Consider the following 22,319-nt stretch of genomic DNA (forward strand, 5'->3'; position numbering starts at 1 on the left):
GCACCTGAAGGAAAGGACATTTAAATCTAATCTGTGGAAACACTATAGAGAATAGAGAATAATCAGTGCAACAGGGTCTTTTAGGAGACAACAGAAATAGACAGCACTGATCTACTTAAGCATTATTAGAATTATTACAAAAAAGCAACATTTGAGGCAGGGGGGTTTGAGTATAATACAGGAGTGTAGCACGATTAGGAGGTTCAAGTGACTTTTGGGCCCAGTGTTTGCAAAATGCTCCACAGCTAGGGATTTCTATAATTCTAGGTCTGTTCCAAACTCATAGCATATTGTGTCTCCAACTTACAGGCAAATCTATAACTGCTCTCAGTGATGAGATGGATCACTTCACAGCGATACATGCGTCATTCACAGTGTGGTAGTTGATGTTGAATCCTGCATCACGTGTGAATGCTGACATGGGCTTGCTGTTTAGTGATGTTGCTGCTTTTCCAGCTCAGCTGCAGGTCAAATATACACTCTGTTGCTTCTCATTTGCTGATCGGTTTTAGATTCAATGATGTCTGACCTTACAGACTCAGCTTCATCAACTGAGCTCCAGGTGTCACAATTGGATTTGTAAATACACATTTACCCTTTCAATAATTCAGACAAGAATGAAGTTTGTTCCAGCGTTTAGATTACCTGCAGTGTGGAGCCAGGCCCTTCAGCCCAACAAGTCCATACCGCCCCTTGAAGCATCCCACCCAGACCCATCCTCCTATAACCCACACACCCCTGAACACTACGGGCAATTTAGCATGGCCAATCCACCTAACCTGCACATCTTTGGACTGTGGGAGGAACCCGGAGCACCCGGAGGAAACCCACGCAGACACGGGGAGAATGTGCAAACTCCGCATGGACAGTTACCCAAGGCTGGAATCGAACCCGGGTCCCTGGTGCTGTGAGGCTGCAGTACTAACCACTGAGCCACTGTGCCGTGTTGACCTCCTACCTGACCAGTGAGTTACTTAGTTCCTCCTGGTCACTTTGAGGGTGTATCTGATTGGTAGAGTTGCCTCACACTTTCCTCTGTTCAGAAGCTTTGCAGGCACATTACGTCAGTCTCAAAGGCTGCAGGTCCGAGTGACAGTAAAGCAAGGCACGTCTCAATATTTCACAAGAGACTGACATGTCTTTCAATAAACCCACACCTCCATCAGTAATGTGGCAATGAACCAGTGACCCATGAATTTCTTGAATTCTCTAGAGGCTAAATGTGTTCCACCGTCGCATATTGTTCCTGCTCAGTGAACAGATCTTACACTGTGGAAATCATCATTGTGACTCTTAAATTACTCACCTTTTTTTAAAGAGGGGAACTTTGAGCAGTTCTTCAACCACAGCAGATCATTCTGGTTACAGAAAGAACAAATCTGTTTCGTGATCTTGGTAATACTTCACTCATTATCACCTCTTTCTGATGTTTATTTCAGTATTTCTGGCATACATCACATGTAAACATCTTTGTCGAGGCCTATCCTGTACGCAGCTGATCTGGCTCAGAGCTTCCATTTCTTCATTTCTTTTTATTCATCTCTACATCAGTTGCTGACAGAGCATTTACAACTCTGTTTTGCTGGTGTTACTGTCACAAGGTGATGCATCAACCTGTACTTTGCCCTTGTACCACATCTTCTAGTAGTGTCAACTGAAAGGGGGCATCTGCCAACACCATCTATCTTCCCAGCTTATATTTCAGACTGAACTTGTAACTCTGAAGGTAACCTCTACAAACTTGTTGCTACTCAATGCATATTGTTCTGTCAATCTGCTCCAATCTCCTCTTTGCAATGTTGCCACTGAGTAACCAATGAGAACCAAATGACAAATGATCTCTCTGCTGGTAGATCTGGTCTCAGTTAATGCTAGTGCTTTGGATGTGAATATCTCCACTTTTCCCATTTGTACCAGAGCTGCTCCCAGTCTTTCTGGAGAAGCACAGTGACAGGTTGGTCTCTTCATGTGACTCTGATCACTGGTACCCAACATCAGCTCTCACAGGTTGCTGTGCTCCAACATGTGAGATATGAAAGAACTCACGTACTGGATGAAACATCTCCTCTCTTGTCCTTTGGAACTTACATCTCAGAGGTGGCTGGTAAATTTCAGCCTTAATGTTCAGCTTAAATCAGTCAAGCATGTAAACCTTTCAGAAGAAGTGCCATTCTGCCACACATTTGCCTGTGTTTAGCTTCATCTCAGCTCTTCTGCTTCTCTCCATGTTTTTGATGTTTTTCATCTACACCTTAGACGTGACTATCATACAACATCAGAAGAAATAGTTGGCTGTATTGGGGAGATGGTGACACAGTAATCCAGAGGGTAAGTCTAATGCTTGGAGGACTGACTCAAACTGCACCATGGTAGCAGATGGATCTTCAACTGAGCTAACAAAATCCAGAATTGACGAGAAGATATAGGAGCAGAATTAGGCCATTTGGACCACTGAGTCTTATCCATAACATGACGGATCTGTTTCTCAACTCCAGTCTCCTGCCTTCTCCCCATAACCTTAACCCCCTTACTAATCAAGGATCTATCTCTGTCTTAAATACACACAATGGTTTTGCCTCCACAGCCTTCTGTGGCAATGAACTGCATAGATTAACCACCCTCTGGCTGAAGACATTGCTCCTCATCTCAGTTCTAAAGGGTCACCTCTTCACTCTGAGGCAGCGCCTTTGAGTCCTAATCTCTCCTACTAGCGGAAACATCTTATAAGCCACAGCCACACAACATGGAAATAGACACTTGCACCCAACCAGTCCACGCCATGTTCCCAAACTAAACTGGTCCCACCTGTGCATTTGGCCCATAACCTTCCAAACTTTTCATGAAGTTATCCAAATGTCTTTTAAACATCGTAACTGTACCTGCATCCACCACTTTTTCTGGCAGTTCATTCCACATACGAAGCACTGTGTAGAAAAAGTAGCCCCTCGTGTCTTTTTTAAAATCTTTCTCCAACCACCTGAAAAATAGGCTCCCTAGTTTTGAACTCCCCACCCTAGAGAAAAGACCCTTATCTATACCTCTCATGACTTTATAAACCTCAAATGAGATCACTCCTTAACCTCTTACACTCCAGTGTAAATAAAAGTACCAGCCTTTCCAGTCTAATTTTATATCTGAAACCCACACCCCCATTCCCAGCAACATCCTGGTAAAAACCAAAAGAACTGTGGACGCTTTAAATCAGGAACAAAAACAAAGTTGCTGGAAAAGCTCAACAGGTCTGGCAGCATCCGTGAAGGGCAAGACAGAGTTAACACTTCAGGTCCAGTGACACTTCCTCAGAAGGCCCAAAACGTCAACTCTTTTTACTTTTACAGATGCTGCCAGATCTGCTGAGCTTTACCAGCAATTTTGTTTCTGTTCTTGTAACATCCTGGTAAATCTCTTCTGAACCATCTCCAGTTTAGTAATATCACTCCTATAACAGGGTGACCAGAACTGCGCACAGTACTCCAGAAGGGGCCTCACCAACATTCTGTATGACCTCAACATGATGTCCCAACTCCTGTACTCAAGGGTCTGAGCAATGATGACACACATGCTAAACACCTTCTTAACCACCCTGTCTACCTGTCTACAAATTTCAAAGAATTATGCACCTGAACTCCTAGGTGTCTCTGTTCTACCACATTACCTAGGGCCCTCCAATTAATTGTTTGTTTTATCAAAATGCAATGCCTCATTTTATCCAAATTAAACTCCATCTGCCACTCTTCAGTCTATTAACCCAATTAATCAAGATCTCTGTAATCCCTGATAACCTTCTTCGCTGTCCACTATACAACCAAATTTGTCTGTCATCCACAAACTTACTAACCTTGCCTCCTGTATTCTCAAGTGGGCCCAGCACCAATCCCTAAAGAATAATGCTGGACAGAGGCTTCCAGGCCGAAAGACAACCGTCTACAACCATTCTCTGTCTCCTACCATAGAGACAATTTTGTATCCACTGACAAGCTCACCCCGAATCCCATGTGATCTAACTTTATTAAATTAGTCTACCATGCAGAACCTAGTTAAAGATCTTACTAAAGTCCAAGTAACAACATCTACCGCACTGCCCTCAAACTTTACGGCTACTTCGTCAAAAAACTTAATCAATTTTGAGAGACACGATTTCCCTCACACAAAATCTGAACTCTCATTATCACCCTTTTGAAGTCCTTCTACTTGTCAGTTATCCCTTTACCTGTGAACAGTCTACTCCAATCAACTTTTGAAAGTTCTTGTTTTCATACCTTTAAAATTTGCCTTACACCAATTCAGAACTTTAACCATTATGGAAGACTTATCCTTTTCCATAACTATTTTAAAACTAATAGTTTAATGATAACTAGTCCCAAAGTGTTCCCCTACTTATACTTCAGTCTCTTGCCCTGCCTTATTTCTCAAGAGAAGGTAAAATTTTGCTCTCTCTCTAGTAGGGACATTTACATATCGATAAAGAAAATTTTCTTGAACAGATTTAATGGTGGCTCAGTGGTTATCCCTGGTGCCTCACAGCATCAGGGACCCGGGTTCAATTCCACCCTCTGGTGACTGCGTGTCTGTGTGGGTTTCCTCCCACAGTCCAATACGTGCAGGCTAGGTGGATTGGCCGTGCTCAAGTGCTCGTAGTGTTCAGGGACGGTGCCACTTATGTGGGTTCTGGGGGATGGGTCTGGGTGAGATGCTCCAAGGGTCAGTCTGGACTTGGTGGGCCGAAGGGCCTGTTTCCACACTGTAGGGATTCTGCAATGAAATTCTTCACCATCCAAGCCACGTCCATTCTGTCCAGGCCTCTCAGTATTCTGTTTCAAATGATTCGCCCTCATCCTTCTCAAGTCTAGAATCCTCAACCACGCCTCAGATGTTAAGCCTCTCATCCCCAAGACCATTCTTGTAAGTCCCCTCCAATGTCAGCACACCCATCCTTACATTGGGCGCCCAAAGCTGCTCAGTATTCCAAATGCGGTCGGACCAGAGGGCAATACAACCTCAGCAGTATATCTCTGCTCTTTTATTCTAGCCTTATCGAAAAGAACGCTAACATTGCATTTGCCTTCCTAACTGGCAGTGAACCTTAAGAGAATCCTGAACTATGACTCCTAAGTCCCTTTATGCTTGAGATTTGAAACCTTGCCTCATACAGAAAGGTCTATGCCTCTTCTTCCAATCAACGTGCATAATCTTACATTTTCCCACATTGTATTCCATCTGGCATTCTTTTGCCCACTCTGCTAGTGTATAAGTCTTTCTGCAGCCTTCCAGCTTTCTCAACGCTACCTGTGCCTCCACCTATCTTTGTGCCATTGGAAGTTAATCTCTGTGATAGTCTCACGGTCGTTGATTGCTGCAAAATCCATCTGCTTCACTTGAGGAAAGGAGATCACATTAATGTGTTACAGAGATAGTAGGAACTGCCGACGCTGGAGAATCTGAGATAACACAGTGTGAAGCTGGATGAAGACAGCAGGCCAAGCAGCGTCAGAGGAGCAGGAAAGTTTGACGTTTCGGGTCGAGACCCTTCTTCAGAAAACTTTCCTGCTCCTCTGATGCTGCTTGGCCTGTGTTCATCCAGCTTCACACAGTGTTATCTCACATTAATGTGGATCTGGAGTCATATATAGATCAGATTTCCTCTATGGTCGCCATTAGGCTAGCTTTTAATGCCGGATTTTTTTCATTAAGTTCATATTTCACAATCTGCCATGGTAAGATTCGAATCCATATTCCCAAAATTCTAGCCTGGGTTTAAGATTACTAGTTCAGTAACATTACTACTTTGCCTCTGCCCCCCAACATCGACGTACATCGAGGCGTGCTGCACTCCAAATGAGCTGATTTTGCAGTTTTTCATCTGTGTCCTTAAATTTGTACTTTCCAGTTGTACGTTTCAAACTGTTACATAATTGTCAACAAGCTAACCTGATTCCTCCCTCAGTTTTTAAATTCACTTCCATAGAACCCATGTGTCGTCAATTTCTTTAAAAGGCTGTTTGGGTTTCTGCTGTTGCCTTCACCCACTTCTAGCTATTAAACAAATTTAATATTTTGTGCCTGCCTAAAAATGAGACAATTAAATCTTCCCTCTTCACTAAGAAGCCACTGAACATCAGTTCGCACTTTTGTTTATACTTCTCAGGTGCCTCCAGGAGTCAGCTTTCTATTTCATCATGGACTGGAAACGTACATTCAATACTCTGCCACTATTTTGAGTTGGTTATTTAATCCAATTCAGCATCAAAATGGTTCAAAAGGTTTCAGCAATAAGGCAACCCGACACACATTCGCAAAATATCTGGTTCCTATTTCTTTGCAAACTATATATCATATCACTATTGTGAAAAAGAAGCCAAATTAGGTGGACTTTGATCTTTTGGTCTCTATCAATTCATGTATGATTAGAGTTTTACAGGCATAATTGGGGTTCCAGGAAATGTACTTTGGCCATTTGAACTGTAAACAAGTCAGAAGTAATCTTCGGGGCGGCCTGTAACCTTGACTTTACTCATTTCTGATAACTGACTTTTTAAGTCAAGTGTGATCAAAGTATTAACAAAATAGCTTTGAAAACTGGGATATTTTTGATAGGGTTAGGGGATAAGGCAGCCAATGGATCTAGACCAAATTCCAGAGAGCGAGGAGCGGATGATGACCAGCAGTGGGAATGGTGCAAAAGCTCACTGTTCTTCAGGTGGGAGCATCAATGTCATGGACCACCAGTGTGAAGGCAGGAACACCCTCTACCTGATACTCCAGCCAAACTCTAGCTGCTCCAGTATCATACTGATCACACACCTTCTGTCAAATGTCAATCACCAGCAATCTGTCATGTGGAGGTGCTGTGTTGGACTGGGATGGACAAGGTCCACCTTTAGTTCTGTCAGGTCAGTGTCTTGAAAGGAATTAGGGTATTTACATACAGATGTTAATTAATTAAAACCTTCCAAATGATTAAAGATTTAATAGCATCTTAGCTTTGTTTAGTATATCCTCATCAGTGGTGTGAAGCTTTGATCTTTTACTTATGAATCCTGTGTCTGAGATCACCTCCCTCACCGACACCTGAAGGAGGAGTAAGACTCCGAAAGCTCGTGTTTTCAGATAAACCTGTTGGCCTAGAACCTGGTATCGAGTGATTCTTGACCAGGAATGTGAGTAAAGTCAGGCCGAAAGATCCCGGAAAGCGCTCTCCCAGCTGCTGTTCACGGTTCAGTGACCCGAGTACATTCGAGATACACACAAAGAAGGAAAATGTGCCATAAAGGGGTTAGGGAGCATTCCTTTTTACTGCAAAACAAACCAGCCCCCAGAACAATGTCAGTAATACAACAGTGAGGATTAGCTTTGCAGGTACCGAGCATTGTACGGACCTACAGAGCCTCCGCTAAACTCCAGCAGCAGCCGAGAGCCTGCACACCCCAAGCCCCTAGACCCCCTTCAAGACTCTGGGCCCCTTACCCCACCCCGTCCCGTCCCGTCCCGTCCCCGCGCTCTCTCACCTCCTCCGACACCTGGGGCAGCAGTTTTCCGCTGATCTCCTCCCAGCGCAGCTTCTGCAGGTTCGGCAGCTGCCCCACGATCAACAGCGGCCGGCTCGGGGGCTCCGACTGCCCAGCGGCCGCTCCGAACCTCAGCTCCACAGCCGCCATCTTCCTCCTGGCCAGCAAGTTCACTCACCGCCCCGTGTCCCGACAGCTCCCTCGGCCCCGCAGAAAGGTTCCGGGAGGGGGCGGGACCGCGTCCCAGTCACGCCTTCATTCTCATCCCTCACACACCTCCCCATCTACACCAACCATTATCTCACTCTCTCTCTCTGACATCCACCCTCACTCACTTACACTTTTATTCACTACAGTCTGACCTGCACCCTCACTCACCTCCCAATCCCTCCCCTATCTACACCAACCAATATCCTCACACACTCTCACTCACTTACACCTTTATTCACTGCACTCTGACTACACTACACATCCCTCCCCATCTACACCAACCATTATTCTCACACTCACTTACCCCATCCTCTCATCCATGCTCACTCACTTACATTCCTTATTCATGACACACCTGCACCCTCATCTTAACTCACCTACCTCCCTCACTTTCTCACATTCACCTCCACCTTGCACCTAACTCTCACTCACCCCACAGATACACTGCTTTTTGTGGGTGACACAATCATACCAAGATTGGTATGTGAACCTCTCACCTTCACAGTAGTTACAGATTAGTACAGGTTTAGCAATTATGAATTACTATTAAAACAAAAGGATTGTAATAAATCTCAAGGTTCCTCAGTGGTCTCTGTGAGTTATGACCAGAATGAAAACATGAACTTAATAACAGGAAAGAAAATGCAGATTTATTCAAAGTTAGAGGATGAAGCACATTGAAATGTTTTGCATACAAGAATAAATTCTCAAAGGCAATATGTGGGAAATACACAAGGGACCTCTATTCATTATGGGCACTCACCTGGATTTTTAAGTCTGTGCATCTGAATATTTGGAGTTTTGCATGAAGATCTGGTCATCCTACTATAGGAAGGATGTTATTAAATTGGAAAGAGTGCAAAAATGTTTTCCAAGTAATTTACCGTGACTGGGAGATTTGAGTTATGAGGAGAGGCTGGATAGGCTGGGACTAGCACGTTGGAGGCTGAGGAATAGCCTTCCAGAGGTTTATAAAGTCATGAGTGGCATAGACAAGGTAAATAGCCAAGGCCTTTTCCCCCAGGGCATGGGAGTCCAAAACCAGAGAGCATAAGTTTAAGGTGAGGGGGGAATGATTTAAAAGGGGCTTGATAGGCAGCTTGTCACGCAGCGGCTGGTGTGTATTTGGAACGAGTTGCCACAGGAAGTGGTAGAGGTCGGTACAGTTACAACATTCAAAAGACATTTGGACAGGTACATGGATAGAAAAGATTGGAGAGATATGAGCTAAACGCAGGCAAATGGGACTAGTTAAACTTAGGAAACCTGGTTGGCATGGACATGTGGACCGAAGGGTCTGTTTCTGTGTTGTATGATTGTGACTCTTTAGCTGCAGCTGACTGTGTGATAACATGGAGCTGGTCAGCATGAGGGTCTGAGTGACTACATAGGGGGTGGTCAGTGTGTGGCGCAGGGGGATGGTAGTGGGAGTCAGTGTTGGTGTGGGGGGGGCAGTGTAGGGGTTGGGCTAATGTAAGTGCAGGGTCTGTGTACGTGCAGACACTGTGGGGGGTGCAGTTAGTGTGAGGGTGATCAGCGAGAGGGCCTAGTTGTCAGTGTTGGGGGGACACACTATTTGACACTGTGACGGTGTTAAATGGCCAACCCCAAGGCTGAAATGCAGCTGTCAGCTTGAAACGGGGCCGACCTGCTGTGGTGCACATGAGGATTTCTAGCAGTCCTGCAGGACAGGGTACTGCACAGCTCACCTACCATGAAAAACCGGCCAGTCAGCCCAACAAGCCCAAAGCCACACTCTCTGAAGACCGTCAGACCCAAACCCACACCCTGTTCCAATAACCCTGCAATTCCCATGGCTAATCCACCCAATTCACACATCCCTGATCACTACCAGTAGTTTAGCATGGCCAATCCACTGAGCCTGCACATCTTTGTACTGTTAGAGAAAACTGGAGCATCTGGATGATGCACACACAAACACAGGGAGAATGTGCAAACTCCACATCGTCACCTGAAGTTGGAATTGAACCTGGATCCCTGTCACTGTGAGGTAACAGTGCTATCTAGCCACCATGCTGTAATTACCTCACTGAATACATTTCCAATCAGAATATAAAAATCTATCATCATCAACAACTTGAACTGCAGGAATGACTATGAACATAAACTAAATTGATTTGATTTGTTCCACTGTGTGGCATTCATTTTCAAATTGGATATTACAGTTACAAGGGCACATCAAGGAATTTTTTTTTATTCAGTTGTGGAATGAGGCAGCATTTATTGCCCATTCCCAGAGGGCAGATCAGAGTCAACCACTTTGCTGTGGGTCTGGAGTCACATGTGGGCCATACCAGGTAAGGATAGCAGTTTTCTTCCCTAAAGAACTTTAGTGAACCTGATGGGTTTTTTGAACAATCAATATCATTAAACTCTTAATTCCAGATATTTATTAAATTCAAATTCCACCAACTGCTGTGGCAGGATTTGAACCCAGGTCCCCAGAACATTCTGGGTTTCTGGATTAATCCAGTGATAATACCATGCGGCCATCACCTTCCCAGGTAATGGTAAGTTCCTGGGGAGTGTTGCCAAACGAAAACACCTTAGAGTGCAGGTTCACAGTTCCTTGAAAGTAGAGTTGCAAGGTGGTGAAGAAGACATTTAGTACACATGCCTTTATCGGTCACTGCATTAAGTATAAGAGTTGGGAGGTCATGTTGTGGTTTTACAGGACAACTTCCGGAATACTGCATTCAATTTCGATCTCCCTGCTACAGGAAAGATGTCGTGAAACTTAAAAAGGTTCAGAAAAGAGCTATAAGGATGTTGCCATGTTTGGTGGATTTGAGCTATAGGGAGAGACTGAATAGGCTGGGGTTATTTTCTATGGTGCATCGGAGGCTGAGCGGTGGCCTTATAGAGGTTTATAAAATCATGAGGGATAGCACGAATAGACAAGGTATTTTCTCCAGGGTGAGGAGCCCAAAACTAGAGACCATTGGTTTAATGTAAGGGGCAAAAGATTTAAAAGGGATTTAAGGGGCAACTTTTTCACTCAGTGTGGCGAGTGTATGGAATGAGCTGCCAGAGGAAGTGGTGGAGGATGGTACAATTATATTTAAAAGGCATCTTGATGAATATTTGAATAGGAAGGGTTTAGAGGGATATGGGCCAAAAGGGTCTGCTTCCATGCTGTACGTCTTTAGGACTCCGACTCTATCTGAACATCCAAACTGAACATCCCCGAGGCAGCTTTTGTTGGAAGATACTTTTATAAAAAGAATTTGTGGGATGTGAGCATTCCTGGCATAACCCCTCTAAATAGTTTAAAGCCAAAGTGTGTACACCACCCTTTATTGCACCTCCATATCTCACTTGTATCCAATCCCCATGCCAAACCCAGTGATCCTGGAATCCATAGCCTTCCCTCCTGCTCCAATTCTTCAGCCATGCATTCATCTGTTCTATCCATCTATTCCTATATTCATGAGGGGCATAGATAGCATGAATAGACAAGGTATTTTCTCCAAGGTAGAGGAGCCCAAAACTAGAGACCATAGGTTTAATGTAACAGGCCAAAGATTTAAAAGGGACTATATTCACTGGCACAATCCAGAGATTATAACTTTTGCCATCCTGGATGTGAGTTTGCTCGCTGAGCTGGAAGGTTAGTTTTCAGACGTTTCGTTACCATTCTAGGTAACATCATCAGTGAGCCTCCGATGAAGCGCTGGTGTTATGTCCCGCTTTCTATTTATCTGGTTAGGTTTCCTTGGGTTGGTGATGTCATTTCCTGTTCTTTTTCTCAGGGGATGGTAGATGGGCTCCAAATCAATGTGTTTGTTGATGGAGTTCCGGTTGGAATGCTATGCTTCTAGGAATTCTCGTGTGTGTCTCTGTTTGGCTTGTCCTAGGATGGCTGTGTTGTCCCAATCAAAGTGGTGTCCTTCCTTATCTGTATGTAAGGATACGAGTGATAGTGGGTCATGTCATTTTGTGGCTAGTTGATGTTCATGTATCCTGGTGGCTAGCTTTCTGCCAGTTTGTCCAATGTAGTGTTTGTCACAGTTCTTGCAAGGTATTTTGTAGATGACGTTCGTTTTGCTTGTTGTCTGTATAGGGTCTTTTAAGTTCATTAGCTGCTGTTTTAGTGTGTTGGTGGTTTTGTGGGCTACCCTGATGCCAAGAGGTCCGAGTAGTCTGGCAGTCATTTCAGAAATGTCTTTGATGTAGGGGAGAGTGGTTATGGTTTCTGAGCCCGTCTGGTCTGTTTGTTTGGGTTTGTTGCTGAGGAATCGGCGGACTGTGTTCATAGGGTACCCATTCTTTTTGAATACGCTGTATAGAAAGCGGGACACAACACCAGCGCTTCACCGGAGGCTCACTGATGATGTTACCTAGAATGGTGACGAAACGTCTGAAAACTAACCTTGCAGCTCAGCGAGCAAACTCACATCCAGAAACTCAACCTGAGCTACAAATCTTCTCAAAACTCACTTTAGCCATCCTGTTTTTTTAATCTACTAACTCCCTAAATTCTTGTTGCAGGACCTCATCGCTCTTTCCAACTACGTCATTAGTCACAATGTGAACCATGATGTCTGACTGTTCACTCTGCCATCCTCGCAGCCAGTGAAATCCATTCAGTAAACACACCATTCTGGAGTTACGTATGCAAGCTGCAGAAAAACCAGACCGTACCCTATTTTTTCTCCTACCACAATTGCTCTTCATCATTTCTGCTCTCCCCTTATGCAACTGGACTCTGGCTGCATTATTCAGAGAAACCTGCCCTTTCACTGCTTTCCAACACATAAAAACCTGTTCTTGAGATAGCTGAGAATTCTGGAGAAAAAAAACACACAGAAGTTGCTGGAAAAGCTCAGCTGGTCTGACAGCATCTGTGAAGAAAAGATCAAAGTTAACGCTTCAAGTCTGGTGACCCTTCCTCAGAGAATTCTGGGGCTTTTCCTGACCACCTGCCTGCAACCCTTCCTCTGACTGATGTTCATCCTCTCTTAAGCTGCAGTGTGACCACATCTAAAAACATGCCATTCATATCTCTCTCAGCCACACAGATGCACTCCTGTGGCTCCAGCCAACATTCCAGCTCCAAAACCCATTACTCAACTGGTCAAACAGCAGCACTGCCTGCAGATGTAGGAAGCCAGACTGCCAGGGGTGTCTGAGACTTTGAGACTTCTGACATACTACAAGCTGTGCAATAAGAGACTGTGCTCCTCTACCATATCTAAACCAACATTTCTGCCAAGTAGAAAACTAACTTTAAATAAGTTTTTTTTTACAACCAACTGAGCTGTAGATCAGTAGAAAGTGAATATTTTCACCCTTACCAGTAAATCAGTTCACTCTCCAGTGCCTGAGGATTCTGATAAATCATTCCCTCTCTGGTGCCAATTTAGAAATGTATGTTTTTTAAAAATACCAGGTTTGAAACAGTCTCTAACAACCAGTCAACTCATGATTTTCCTGTGATATGACTTTGACTTTTCATACCATTATGGAGAGAATTCCAGGATTTTGACCCAGTGACGGTGAAGGAAAATAGCAACAGATTTCCAATTCAGAATGGTGAGTGGCTTGAAGGGAAAGTTGCAGGAGCTGATGTTCCCACTTATCTGCTGCCCTTGTCCTTCTGGAGGTCGTGGTCATGAGATTGGAAGGTACTGTTTAAGGATCCTTACTGCAGTGCATCTTGTAGGTGGTACACAGTACTGCTACTGGGATCGAGTGAATAATTTAAGGTGATGGATACAACATCAAACTGCAGTTCTGTCTGCCTGCTCAGTTGGTCATGATTGAAGGAATTTATTCCCTCAACATCACCAAAAGACAATTTATCTGGTCACGTTCATGGGACCACATTAAGTCCAATTTCACTGCTGTATTGCCTGCACAGCAATTACTGCTTTTCACTGGGTATGGAGAACGTCAGGGCATTCTGAGCCCATGAAAAATGCTTTAATAATTGTAAGTTCCTTTATTCATTAAAAGGACGAGGGCATTGCTAGCTAGGCAGCATTTATTGTCCATCCCCAATTCCCCAGAGGGCAGTTCAGAGTCAACCGCATTGGGGTGGGTCTGGAGTCAGATGTAGGCCAGACCAGGTAAGGATGTCAGTTTCCTTCCCTAAAGGATGGTTAGTGAACCAGATGGGTTTTTCTGACAATGGGCAATGATTCATGGTCATTGTTAGATTAATTCCAGATATTTCATTGAATTCAAATTCCACCATCTGCTGTCCCCAGAACATTATCCGTGTCTATGGATTAACAGTCCAGCGATAATACCATTAGGCCATTGCCTCCCCTCTCGCTTACCATGGGCTTAAGCTTCCACAGTTTGCTGCAAAGGTCTCAAACTGGTCACACAACCTCTAGCCTTTTCGAACATTAGTTGAAACCTTCCTATATTACTTCTGGAACACATCTAATTCAAACCCGCCCGATACTGCTGCCCCTTACACTATTTCAGCCAAGCAACCCAGGAATGAGAATGTGCCTTTGTGCCAAATCAGACACTCTGAACCTCTGACTCTCTAACACGCCAACCCTTAAGAAGCAGTATGTTGGCTGGGTTCAAACTTTGGGCACAGTAAAGTGAAAGAACTTCAGGCCACCAAACCTGACTTTGAAAGTGAACATTTGTTAACTGACATTTTGTTTTAAACGTTGACAGGCTGTTAATATGCCCCAACAACAAACTTCTTTGATGCTAGCATTTGCCTGTCAAGTTCAATGTTTCTTTCCCCCGCCCCATCTCAATCACTTCCTTGAACATTGCTACTGTATTAGATCTGTGCATTGCCATTAGTGTCATGGAGTCATTTATCCAGCAAGAGATAAGATTCATAAATGAGGCCAGATCCCACTCCCTCTCTCTCAAATCCACCCCTCAAAGCTATATATTTGTTCTGTATAGAAGTGTATGAAAATTACAGCCAGAAGAGAGACCACAGACCATTATTCACAATGCTGAAAGCATAATGGCTATGGCCTTTACAATCCAGAGAGAATGTTTCCTGGGTAAGGGAAAATTTGAAAAGGAAACAAAATACAGGGGGCCCAAGAGAAAAATGTAAATTCTTCTCTAACCCCTTTTGCAAACTGAAACCAGTACATATTAATGTGTTGCATCGGGTGATTAAAAACCACAGTAGCTGAAGCTTTTCAAATTCCTTTTTATTGTTATTTGCAGCTTACACAAGCAAAAGTATACACAAACAACATGTATTTCCATTTGAGATCAGTTCTTAGTCTATATAAATATAAATAAGGATTTTGTACAGTTCACACTGTATAACAAGGGGCAGCAGGCAATATATCCCATCCCTTATTATCCCAACCATTATTACAGCTCCCTTCTACAAGGACGGGGGGGGGGGGGCTATATAAAATTTTATTCAATCATGATGGGAAATACAACTTCTGGTGTTCCAGGACTCTGCATTAAGAGTACAGGGCCAGTTCCTTTCTTACTGACTGAGTACTGTAAATGTACAGGAACCGTGAACTATGCGCAAGCCATACATAGTTAGATAGTGCATACTAATGTCCAATCTCACACCAACACCCAAGTGTTACCAATAAATTGTTTGACCTATTTTATCAGACATATTACTTCCACCTTCCACACAAAGAAAAGCAAGTGCAGCACAGAGATGGGATGCACAATCATTTTGAGCACATAGCTCATGTACAAGAACTTGTTAAGCTGTCTTTCAAACAGGTTGCAAAAGCTAGTAATGCTGCATGGGTTAATAGTCACATAGACTCTAAACTGAAACAGGCTGCTTATCAGGAACATAATCAAAACAATAATTCATGTATTTAAGCATTTTGTGAAATAACACCTCTTCAGTCGTCACCTTGTTTAAGAAAATGAAAACAGTTTCCACATCAAAATAAAATCCCGAGCCTGAACTCACTGCTTGTCACTCGCAGAGTGCAGACACAGATCCAGCGTGCAGTGTTGTAGAGAAGCTGACAGTCACCTCTGCTCCTAATGGTACAAACCAGCTAACTGCTAGAGAACAGATCTGGAGAAGTGCTGTTTACAGAGGGCTATTAGCACTGGACAGCAATAGTTCAAAGGTCATCTTAGAGAAGCCATCTTCAATAATAAGTATGCAAAGTCTCTACCACCTAGTCTCTTCCTTTTATTAGATGCCTTTAAGTTTGTGTGGCTCTTAGCTTCACACAAGCAGCTGTGAATGGTAGGAGGGTCTGATGAAAACTTGCTCTTGTCACATGGATTCGCAATAACTTGAAACTATGCCCACCTAACCAGTCAAATGACTTAAGGGCCTTTGCTTGTTTGTACACAATAGTCTGTATACATAAATGGAAGAAGGATGGAGGCATTTTGCAATCTAGATATGAAAAGGTGGAGATCTGCTCAGCGTTCACTCAAATATAAGTTAGTTACATCGTCACTCATGTAAATTCACCAAGCAAGGAATGCAGCCTAATTTTGGAACCATGTTCCCAGGTTTGGGAAATTTATCTTCTGATACAACCATCCATCTGCAGCATACAGATAGATCACCCGTATATGGCAGGAGGTAACAGCCATTTAGCCTGACAATCTCCCTGTCCTGCACTAACAATCCCTTCTTTCATGATTTTTACCACATAATCTTGAGTATAAAGTTTCATCACCTTCTTTCCCCCACAAGGCCATCAAGACTTCAGAATATCAATTTGGCCATGCATTCTCTTCTCCATCTTCAGCAGTTCTCGCATAATTCCATGGGTTAAGGCACTGCAGGAAACATCTTTTTCTTTGTTGTGTCTATTTATCCCTGCAGTGTTCAGAATTAATCCTAAACAGGTACCCACTGAGTTCCTTATTAAAAGGAGCAAACTAACAACAATGGACCACTTTCACACTGTCAACATGCCAAACAATAAGCAATTCCTTCTTAGTGGAATTTTTGCAGCTCCTTAAATTTAGATAGGTCCCATGCTCAGAGCCAGAAGACCAAAATAAGGCTGCAGGGATAATGCTGTGGACAATGTTAGAAAAGTACCTGCGGATTGCAATGTACACCAGACAATACCTACTGAGAGATGTAGGCAATTGTACAAGTCTTTTGTGCCTGTGCACTCACTGAAAAGTGCACTGAAACACAATCTTCTCTTGAAACAACAATTAAGTCGCTGTAACTAATTTAAGATGGGCTGACAATATATGAAGAGATGCCTCGGGAGCGAAGGATGATCAGGAAAGAATGAACAGCCTGGTCTCTTTTCAATTGAAAAGGCTGAAGGGTGTAGCTGGATAGAAATCATTTAAAATTATCTAAAGTCTTAGTAGAGCAGACACTTCAGCATTTTCTAGTGGGGAACAGCCAAACTAGAAGACCATGAAATAGTTACCAAGAATTTCATTGGGAATTCAGAACAAACTTCTCAACCTAAGTGAGAGTTGTGAGCATGTGGAACTCACTATAAAGGAACTGGTTGAGGCAACTAGTATAAATATGCTGGAAGTGAGCTGGATATATATGAGGGGAAAGGAACAAAGGGTTTCACTGATAAAATTAGGTGAGGAACACTGGAAGGAAGCTCGAGTACAGGTGGCATTAATGTCAGGATGGAATGTTTAGCCAAATGATCTGTGTTTATGATGAATATTGTATAAAGCCTTGCTAACAGCAAAGAAATATTTGCAAGCTGTGCACTTTATAGGATCAACCATCGTATTGCCCTACGGTCTAAGAACATTCAGATATTCAATGCTGAACCAGCAGTCAGGGAATTACAGCAAGTGCCAGAGACACTAACCTTAATCCTTTTCACTTCTTTGGGCACTCCCTCTTCCTTTTTGCCACTTTGTAATCCATTACATCAAACTGAAGAACATCAAGTCTGGAATAAGACACTGTGCTTATCCAGCCCAATCCATGTAAAAATCCATGAATCTTCCTTGCTATCCCCACCGTTTAGGGATTATGAAGAATTCACAATTTCCAATGCAACGTTGGGCAAATTCTCCAGGCAGTCCAACTTCAGCATTCAAATAAGGTGCAACGATTGTGTCCATTATTTCATCTGTTACTGTCCAATACACTCAGGGTGTATGTTCATCCCTAGTTGTTCTGGAGACAGTGGATAATCAATGCAGTTCTTGTAGTGTAGGTATACCCACAGTTTGGAATGGAGTTCCAGGGTTTTGACCCAGCAAAATAAATGGCAATTATAGTTCAAAATCAGGATAAGTGGCAAAGAGAGGTAGAGTTCCCATGTACTGTCCTTCTAGCTGTTAGAGGTCATGGTTTAGAAGATGCTATCTAAGGAGGCTTGGCAAGTAGCTACAGTGTATTTTGTAGCTAGTCTACTCTGCTGCTAATCTGTAGTGGTTGTAGAGGGAGTGAAGCTGGTGAAGAGGGCAATGATCAAATGGACTGTTTTGTCCTGGATGCAGTTGAGCTCTTAGTGTTGTTGGAGCTTCACTCATCTAGGTAAATGAAGAGTATTTCATCACACACCTGACTTGTCCCTTGTAATTGGAGTGGCAGCTCTGGGAAGTCAGTGGAACTGCACACGACACAACCTCCAGCTTTTGGCCTTCATTAAATGATATATCCAGCTATGTCTCGTCACCTGCAACTACAGCAGGCCAGGGAAATCCACCTCAAGCACTCAGTGGGTGCTTTACATTGCTGTGAAACTGAGCAGTCCCAGAACAGAGTACTTCATTAAAGAAACTTCATATTTAACAAGCATAATTAGTGTCCTGAATGACAAGAAAATCATACCACGATACAGAATTTCAGATCATTAATAAGGTGCAATAATGACTACAACAGTACTGAGGAGTACCCATTTTCTCATTTTGCTGAGCCCATTTGACAGAATATTCCAGACAACAGGATGCTTGGGGCAGCTTATCCCAGCAATTAAGTCTAGTTTAGTTGTTAAGTTGCTAATCTTTACTCTTACCAGGATTTTCAATCTCTGAAATAAAAACAGAAAATGCTGGAAAAACTCAGCAGATAAGGCAGTGCCTGTGGAGTGAAAGGAACAGTTAATGGTCCAGGTGAATGACTTTTCATCAGATACTGATCTGAAATTCTAGCTCTCTTCCTCTACATGTTGCCTGACTTGTTGAGAGAGGGTTTCCAGCATTTACTTTTAAAACTGAATATCTCCTGCATCTGGAGTTTGTTTCTGCTTTTGCTGCAGTCTGTCTCTCTCAATTCAATATTCCCTTTTGATTACATCTAAACTCAGTCTCTTTTCTTACCCTCTGTTTCCTTTTCAAATCATATGGAACTAAACAGAAATTCTGTCACTAAAAGCCTGTTGTCCAACCAGTACATATGGATGTTTATTCCTCCACTTGAGCAGTATCATTATGCTCATTTTGCTCCCATTGGTTGCCTCTTTTCCACAATCACATTATTCCTGTCTTTCACTAAACAACCTATCAAATCCATTCTTTAATGCTGGCACGGTCCCGGATACAATCATTAGTTCTGTCCAGCAATCTTTACTCTATATCAAATCTGTTACGTTTAACTGTATATCTACATTGTTAGCTCCAGGTTACTAAAAATTGTCTGTTTCGATCTACTTTGCATCCCTTCACCACCTCAGAGTTTCTCCATTACTCTGCATTCACTGCAACCTCATTCTATTTCCTGTATGCCATTACTCAATGAGTTAAGACTGGAACCCAACAGTTATAAAGTAATGCCACGAGCCATTTGTCTTTAATTAAAATTCCCATCCAAGATCATAAAATAGACATTATGGTGCCCAGGAGCATGGTATAAATTAATTAACATCTTTATAAATGTATGCTCCCTTCAGAAAGTGTCTTCTAAAGTAGTTTCACAATACTGTTAAGTACACTTTAGGCAGTACATTCAGCTCATTCCCATTACCTGGAAATGGGGTTCACATGCATGAAGAACACCAGGTTATTAAAAACACAAATCAAACCCATTACATTTGAACCTAATGCATATGGGAGCCATAACAGTGAGGTCACAAGCTTGATACAAACACTTCTTCCCCTTGAGACAAAGGGAATAAAAGCTGGAGTGTTCCAAGCTATTTATTCCATTTACATTAAAGGTAAAATTTAAAAAAAAGTTCTGGTCCATCAAAACACCAAAATACAAGGGACACAACAATAAAAAAATTCTCACTGGAAAATATAGAAAATCAGAGATATTCAGCACCAACTCCCATCACTTGGTTTATGGCCCCACACTGTGGTGGTGTTAATAAAGTTTCAAATTAAAGCATATCTCTCCACCAAGTTCCAATATTCAACTGATTTGATGATAATATCATCAGTTACATGCTACCTGCTCAGATATGAAGTGCTTTCTGGTCACTCGGAGCCAATCTACTAATCACATTGCACAATTTGGTGCCTAGGTTTTCATAGAATCCCTACAGTGTGGAAACAGGCCTTTTGGCCCAACAAGTCCACACCAACCCTTGGTGCATCCCACCCAGACCCAACCCCTATTACACGCCTAACCTGCACGTCCCCAAGCACTACGGGCAATTTAGCACGGCCAATCCACCTGGCCTGCACATATTTGGGCTGTGGGAGGAAACCCATGCAGACATAGGGAGAATGTGCAAACTCCACACAGATAGATGCCTGAGGGTAGAATCAAACCCGGCTCCCTGGCGCTGAGGCTACAGTGCTAACCACTGAGCCACTGCCGCCCAACTGAGTGACACACTGTCCAAGTCTCACTTTTGCAGGAAGAGACAAACAGAAGTTGAAATGTCCTTGACCAGTACAGAAAGTCTGGATGTCCTGAGTGAAATGCCTCAGTTTTTCAAATAAAGATCTCCTATTTTATTGTATTTTCCTGGCTTTAGCCCAACTAACTTTATTCCAACCACCAACTGTTAAATAAAGCGTCACACATTTTCCTTCCTATTCATGTTTCTTCTTGTTTGGTAATATTGGTTATGCCTTGTATGCTTTCAAACCCATTCTTATTTCAGTCTTTTAATCACCAACTGTGGCCAGCAGCGTAGGGGCCTCTGTCCCCGATACATCTTCGAGCCAGCCGAGCATACTGTTTTCCAAAACTTTCCCCAACACGATCTCATTTTGATGTCTGAAACTTGCCATGATCCAAGTGAGATGGAGGTTGGATGGACAATTTGAGAAAACTAAGAGGGAAGAGATTTCAAAGGGCTAGAAGGAACTGAGGTTAAGTACCATGAGAAGTGTATCAACTGCAGGAAAAAAAGTTGGCTTTTTCGGAGGAGGAAGACGACTTCAAAGATAGGCCATGCCCAGCATTAGGAAAAAAGTTGTGTATTTAAAGGGACCTCGGTTCAGTCTCAACCAGCTACCTCGGAACTCCAACTGCACAGTTCAGGAAGTCATCAACAAGACTCTGTCAACTTTACAACTCATCCCGACACCTTCTCTTCCCTCTCTCGGCTTTGGTGGGCCGGGGGCTGGCAGTAACAAATTACAGGCACGGACTGCCATTGTACTGTTCTGCTGCCATTTTTTGCAAAGGGAAAATCTACCTTGACAACCCAAAGTGAAAACGCAGACTGCTGTGTATTCCAACGTGCACACTGTATGCCAAGCAGATAGCAGGACAACAAATGTGAACAACATGTACATCTTCAAGAATTGTTTGCTCATTAAAGTCTGAAATGATTTTGCTTTTGATGGTCACAATCAGACACAACCATAAATACAAAGATTGGTTATAAGTCATCTCCTCCAGAAAACAAAGTTCATTACACAGAAATCAGAACTGTTGCAACACATACATTAGTGCACTGAAAGGAAGGGAAGGTAGAGGAACCAGGTGTGCTCAAGGCAACCAGTGAGGCACCAGCCCCCAACTCTGCTCCTGGAGACATGGATGATGCTCCTTGTAAAGCCAAGTGTGTCCTCAAAGATGGGAGATCAGTTAGTTATAGGCCATGAGCACATCATCAGCTGGAGAAGGAAAAGTGGAAAGAAGCAAATCCAAGTACTGCTCACAGCAACACGAGAAAGAACACACCTTTCCCCCACCCCCTACTCCCCAAATTCAATTTACAACACTGCAATCACAATACATTCCTGATTTTCTGTAGTGAAGGAATTCAGGGAATCTGAACCTGTTCCACAGCTCCCCCCTCGCAGACATTATTCTTTTAATCACCGACCCAGTGAATTTTCCTCATGGCTCCTGCCACAGGGGAGTTTCTGCCAATCACCTTGATTTGACACCTATTAACACAATAATGAGAACCACTACGATCACAAACAAGATCAGAATGACCAACATCTTTCGATTCTTCTTTTGGTATTGCTCTGCCTGCAAAATTAGAAAGCAAACTGTAAGAACTTCTTTGATATTAAAAAAACGTGTTTATATACCATCATGCATACTCTATGATGCAACATTTCAAGTTCATGGTACTTGCAATAGTTCAACAATGAAGCTACTGACTCTATTCCCATTCCTATCCTGTGTTTTTTTTTAAAAAAGTGTTATTCTCCATGGAAAATATTTTTAAAATCTGATCAACTCCACTTCACAAGCTGCTGAGATTCCATATTTTGAAAAGTAATGAGGGAAGCTATTTCTGCCAACTTCCCCTTTAATGAGCATCCTAACTCGGT

At 43.0% G+C, this 22,319-nt stretch overlaps 2 protein-coding genes across 5 annotated transcripts in view; both read right to left on the bottom strand.

The window, feature by feature from the left end:
- Positions 1-7,719, bottom strand: part of npepl1 (aminopeptidase like 1) — a 28,529-nt gene extending 20,810 nt beyond the window's left edge. Inside the window, exon 1 of the mRNA XM_048549720.2 lies at positions 7,506-7,719. Within this exon, the coding sequence (XP_048405677.1) occupies positions 7,506-7,655 (150 nt within the window). The 5' untranslated portion in view covers positions 7,656-7,719. The remainder of the gene's footprint in view (positions 1-7,505) is intronic.
- Positions 7,720-14,892: 7,173 nt separating this feature from the next.
- The window catches only part of stx16 (syntaxin 16), a 108,453-nt gene continuing 101,026 nt past the window's right edge, over positions 14,893-22,319 (bottom strand). For all 4 annotated transcript variants that reach the window (XM_059652889.1, XM_059652888.1, XM_048549725.2 and 1 more), the window contains exon 8: positions 14,893-22,011. In XM_059652889.1, coding sequence (XP_059508872.1) covers positions 21,907-22,011 — 105 coding nt within the window. In that variant the 3' untranslated portion in view covers positions 14,893-21,906. The remainder of the gene's footprint in view (positions 22,012-22,319) is intronic.

This window comes from Stegostoma tigrinum, chromosome 19, assembly GCF_030684315.1.
Source record: "Stegostoma tigrinum isolate sSteTig4 chromosome 19, sSteTig4.hap1, whole genome shotgun sequence".
In the NCBI taxonomy this organism is placed as follows: Eukaryota; Metazoa; Chordata; class Chondrichthyes; order Orectolobiformes; family Stegostomatidae; genus Stegostoma; species Stegostoma tigrinum.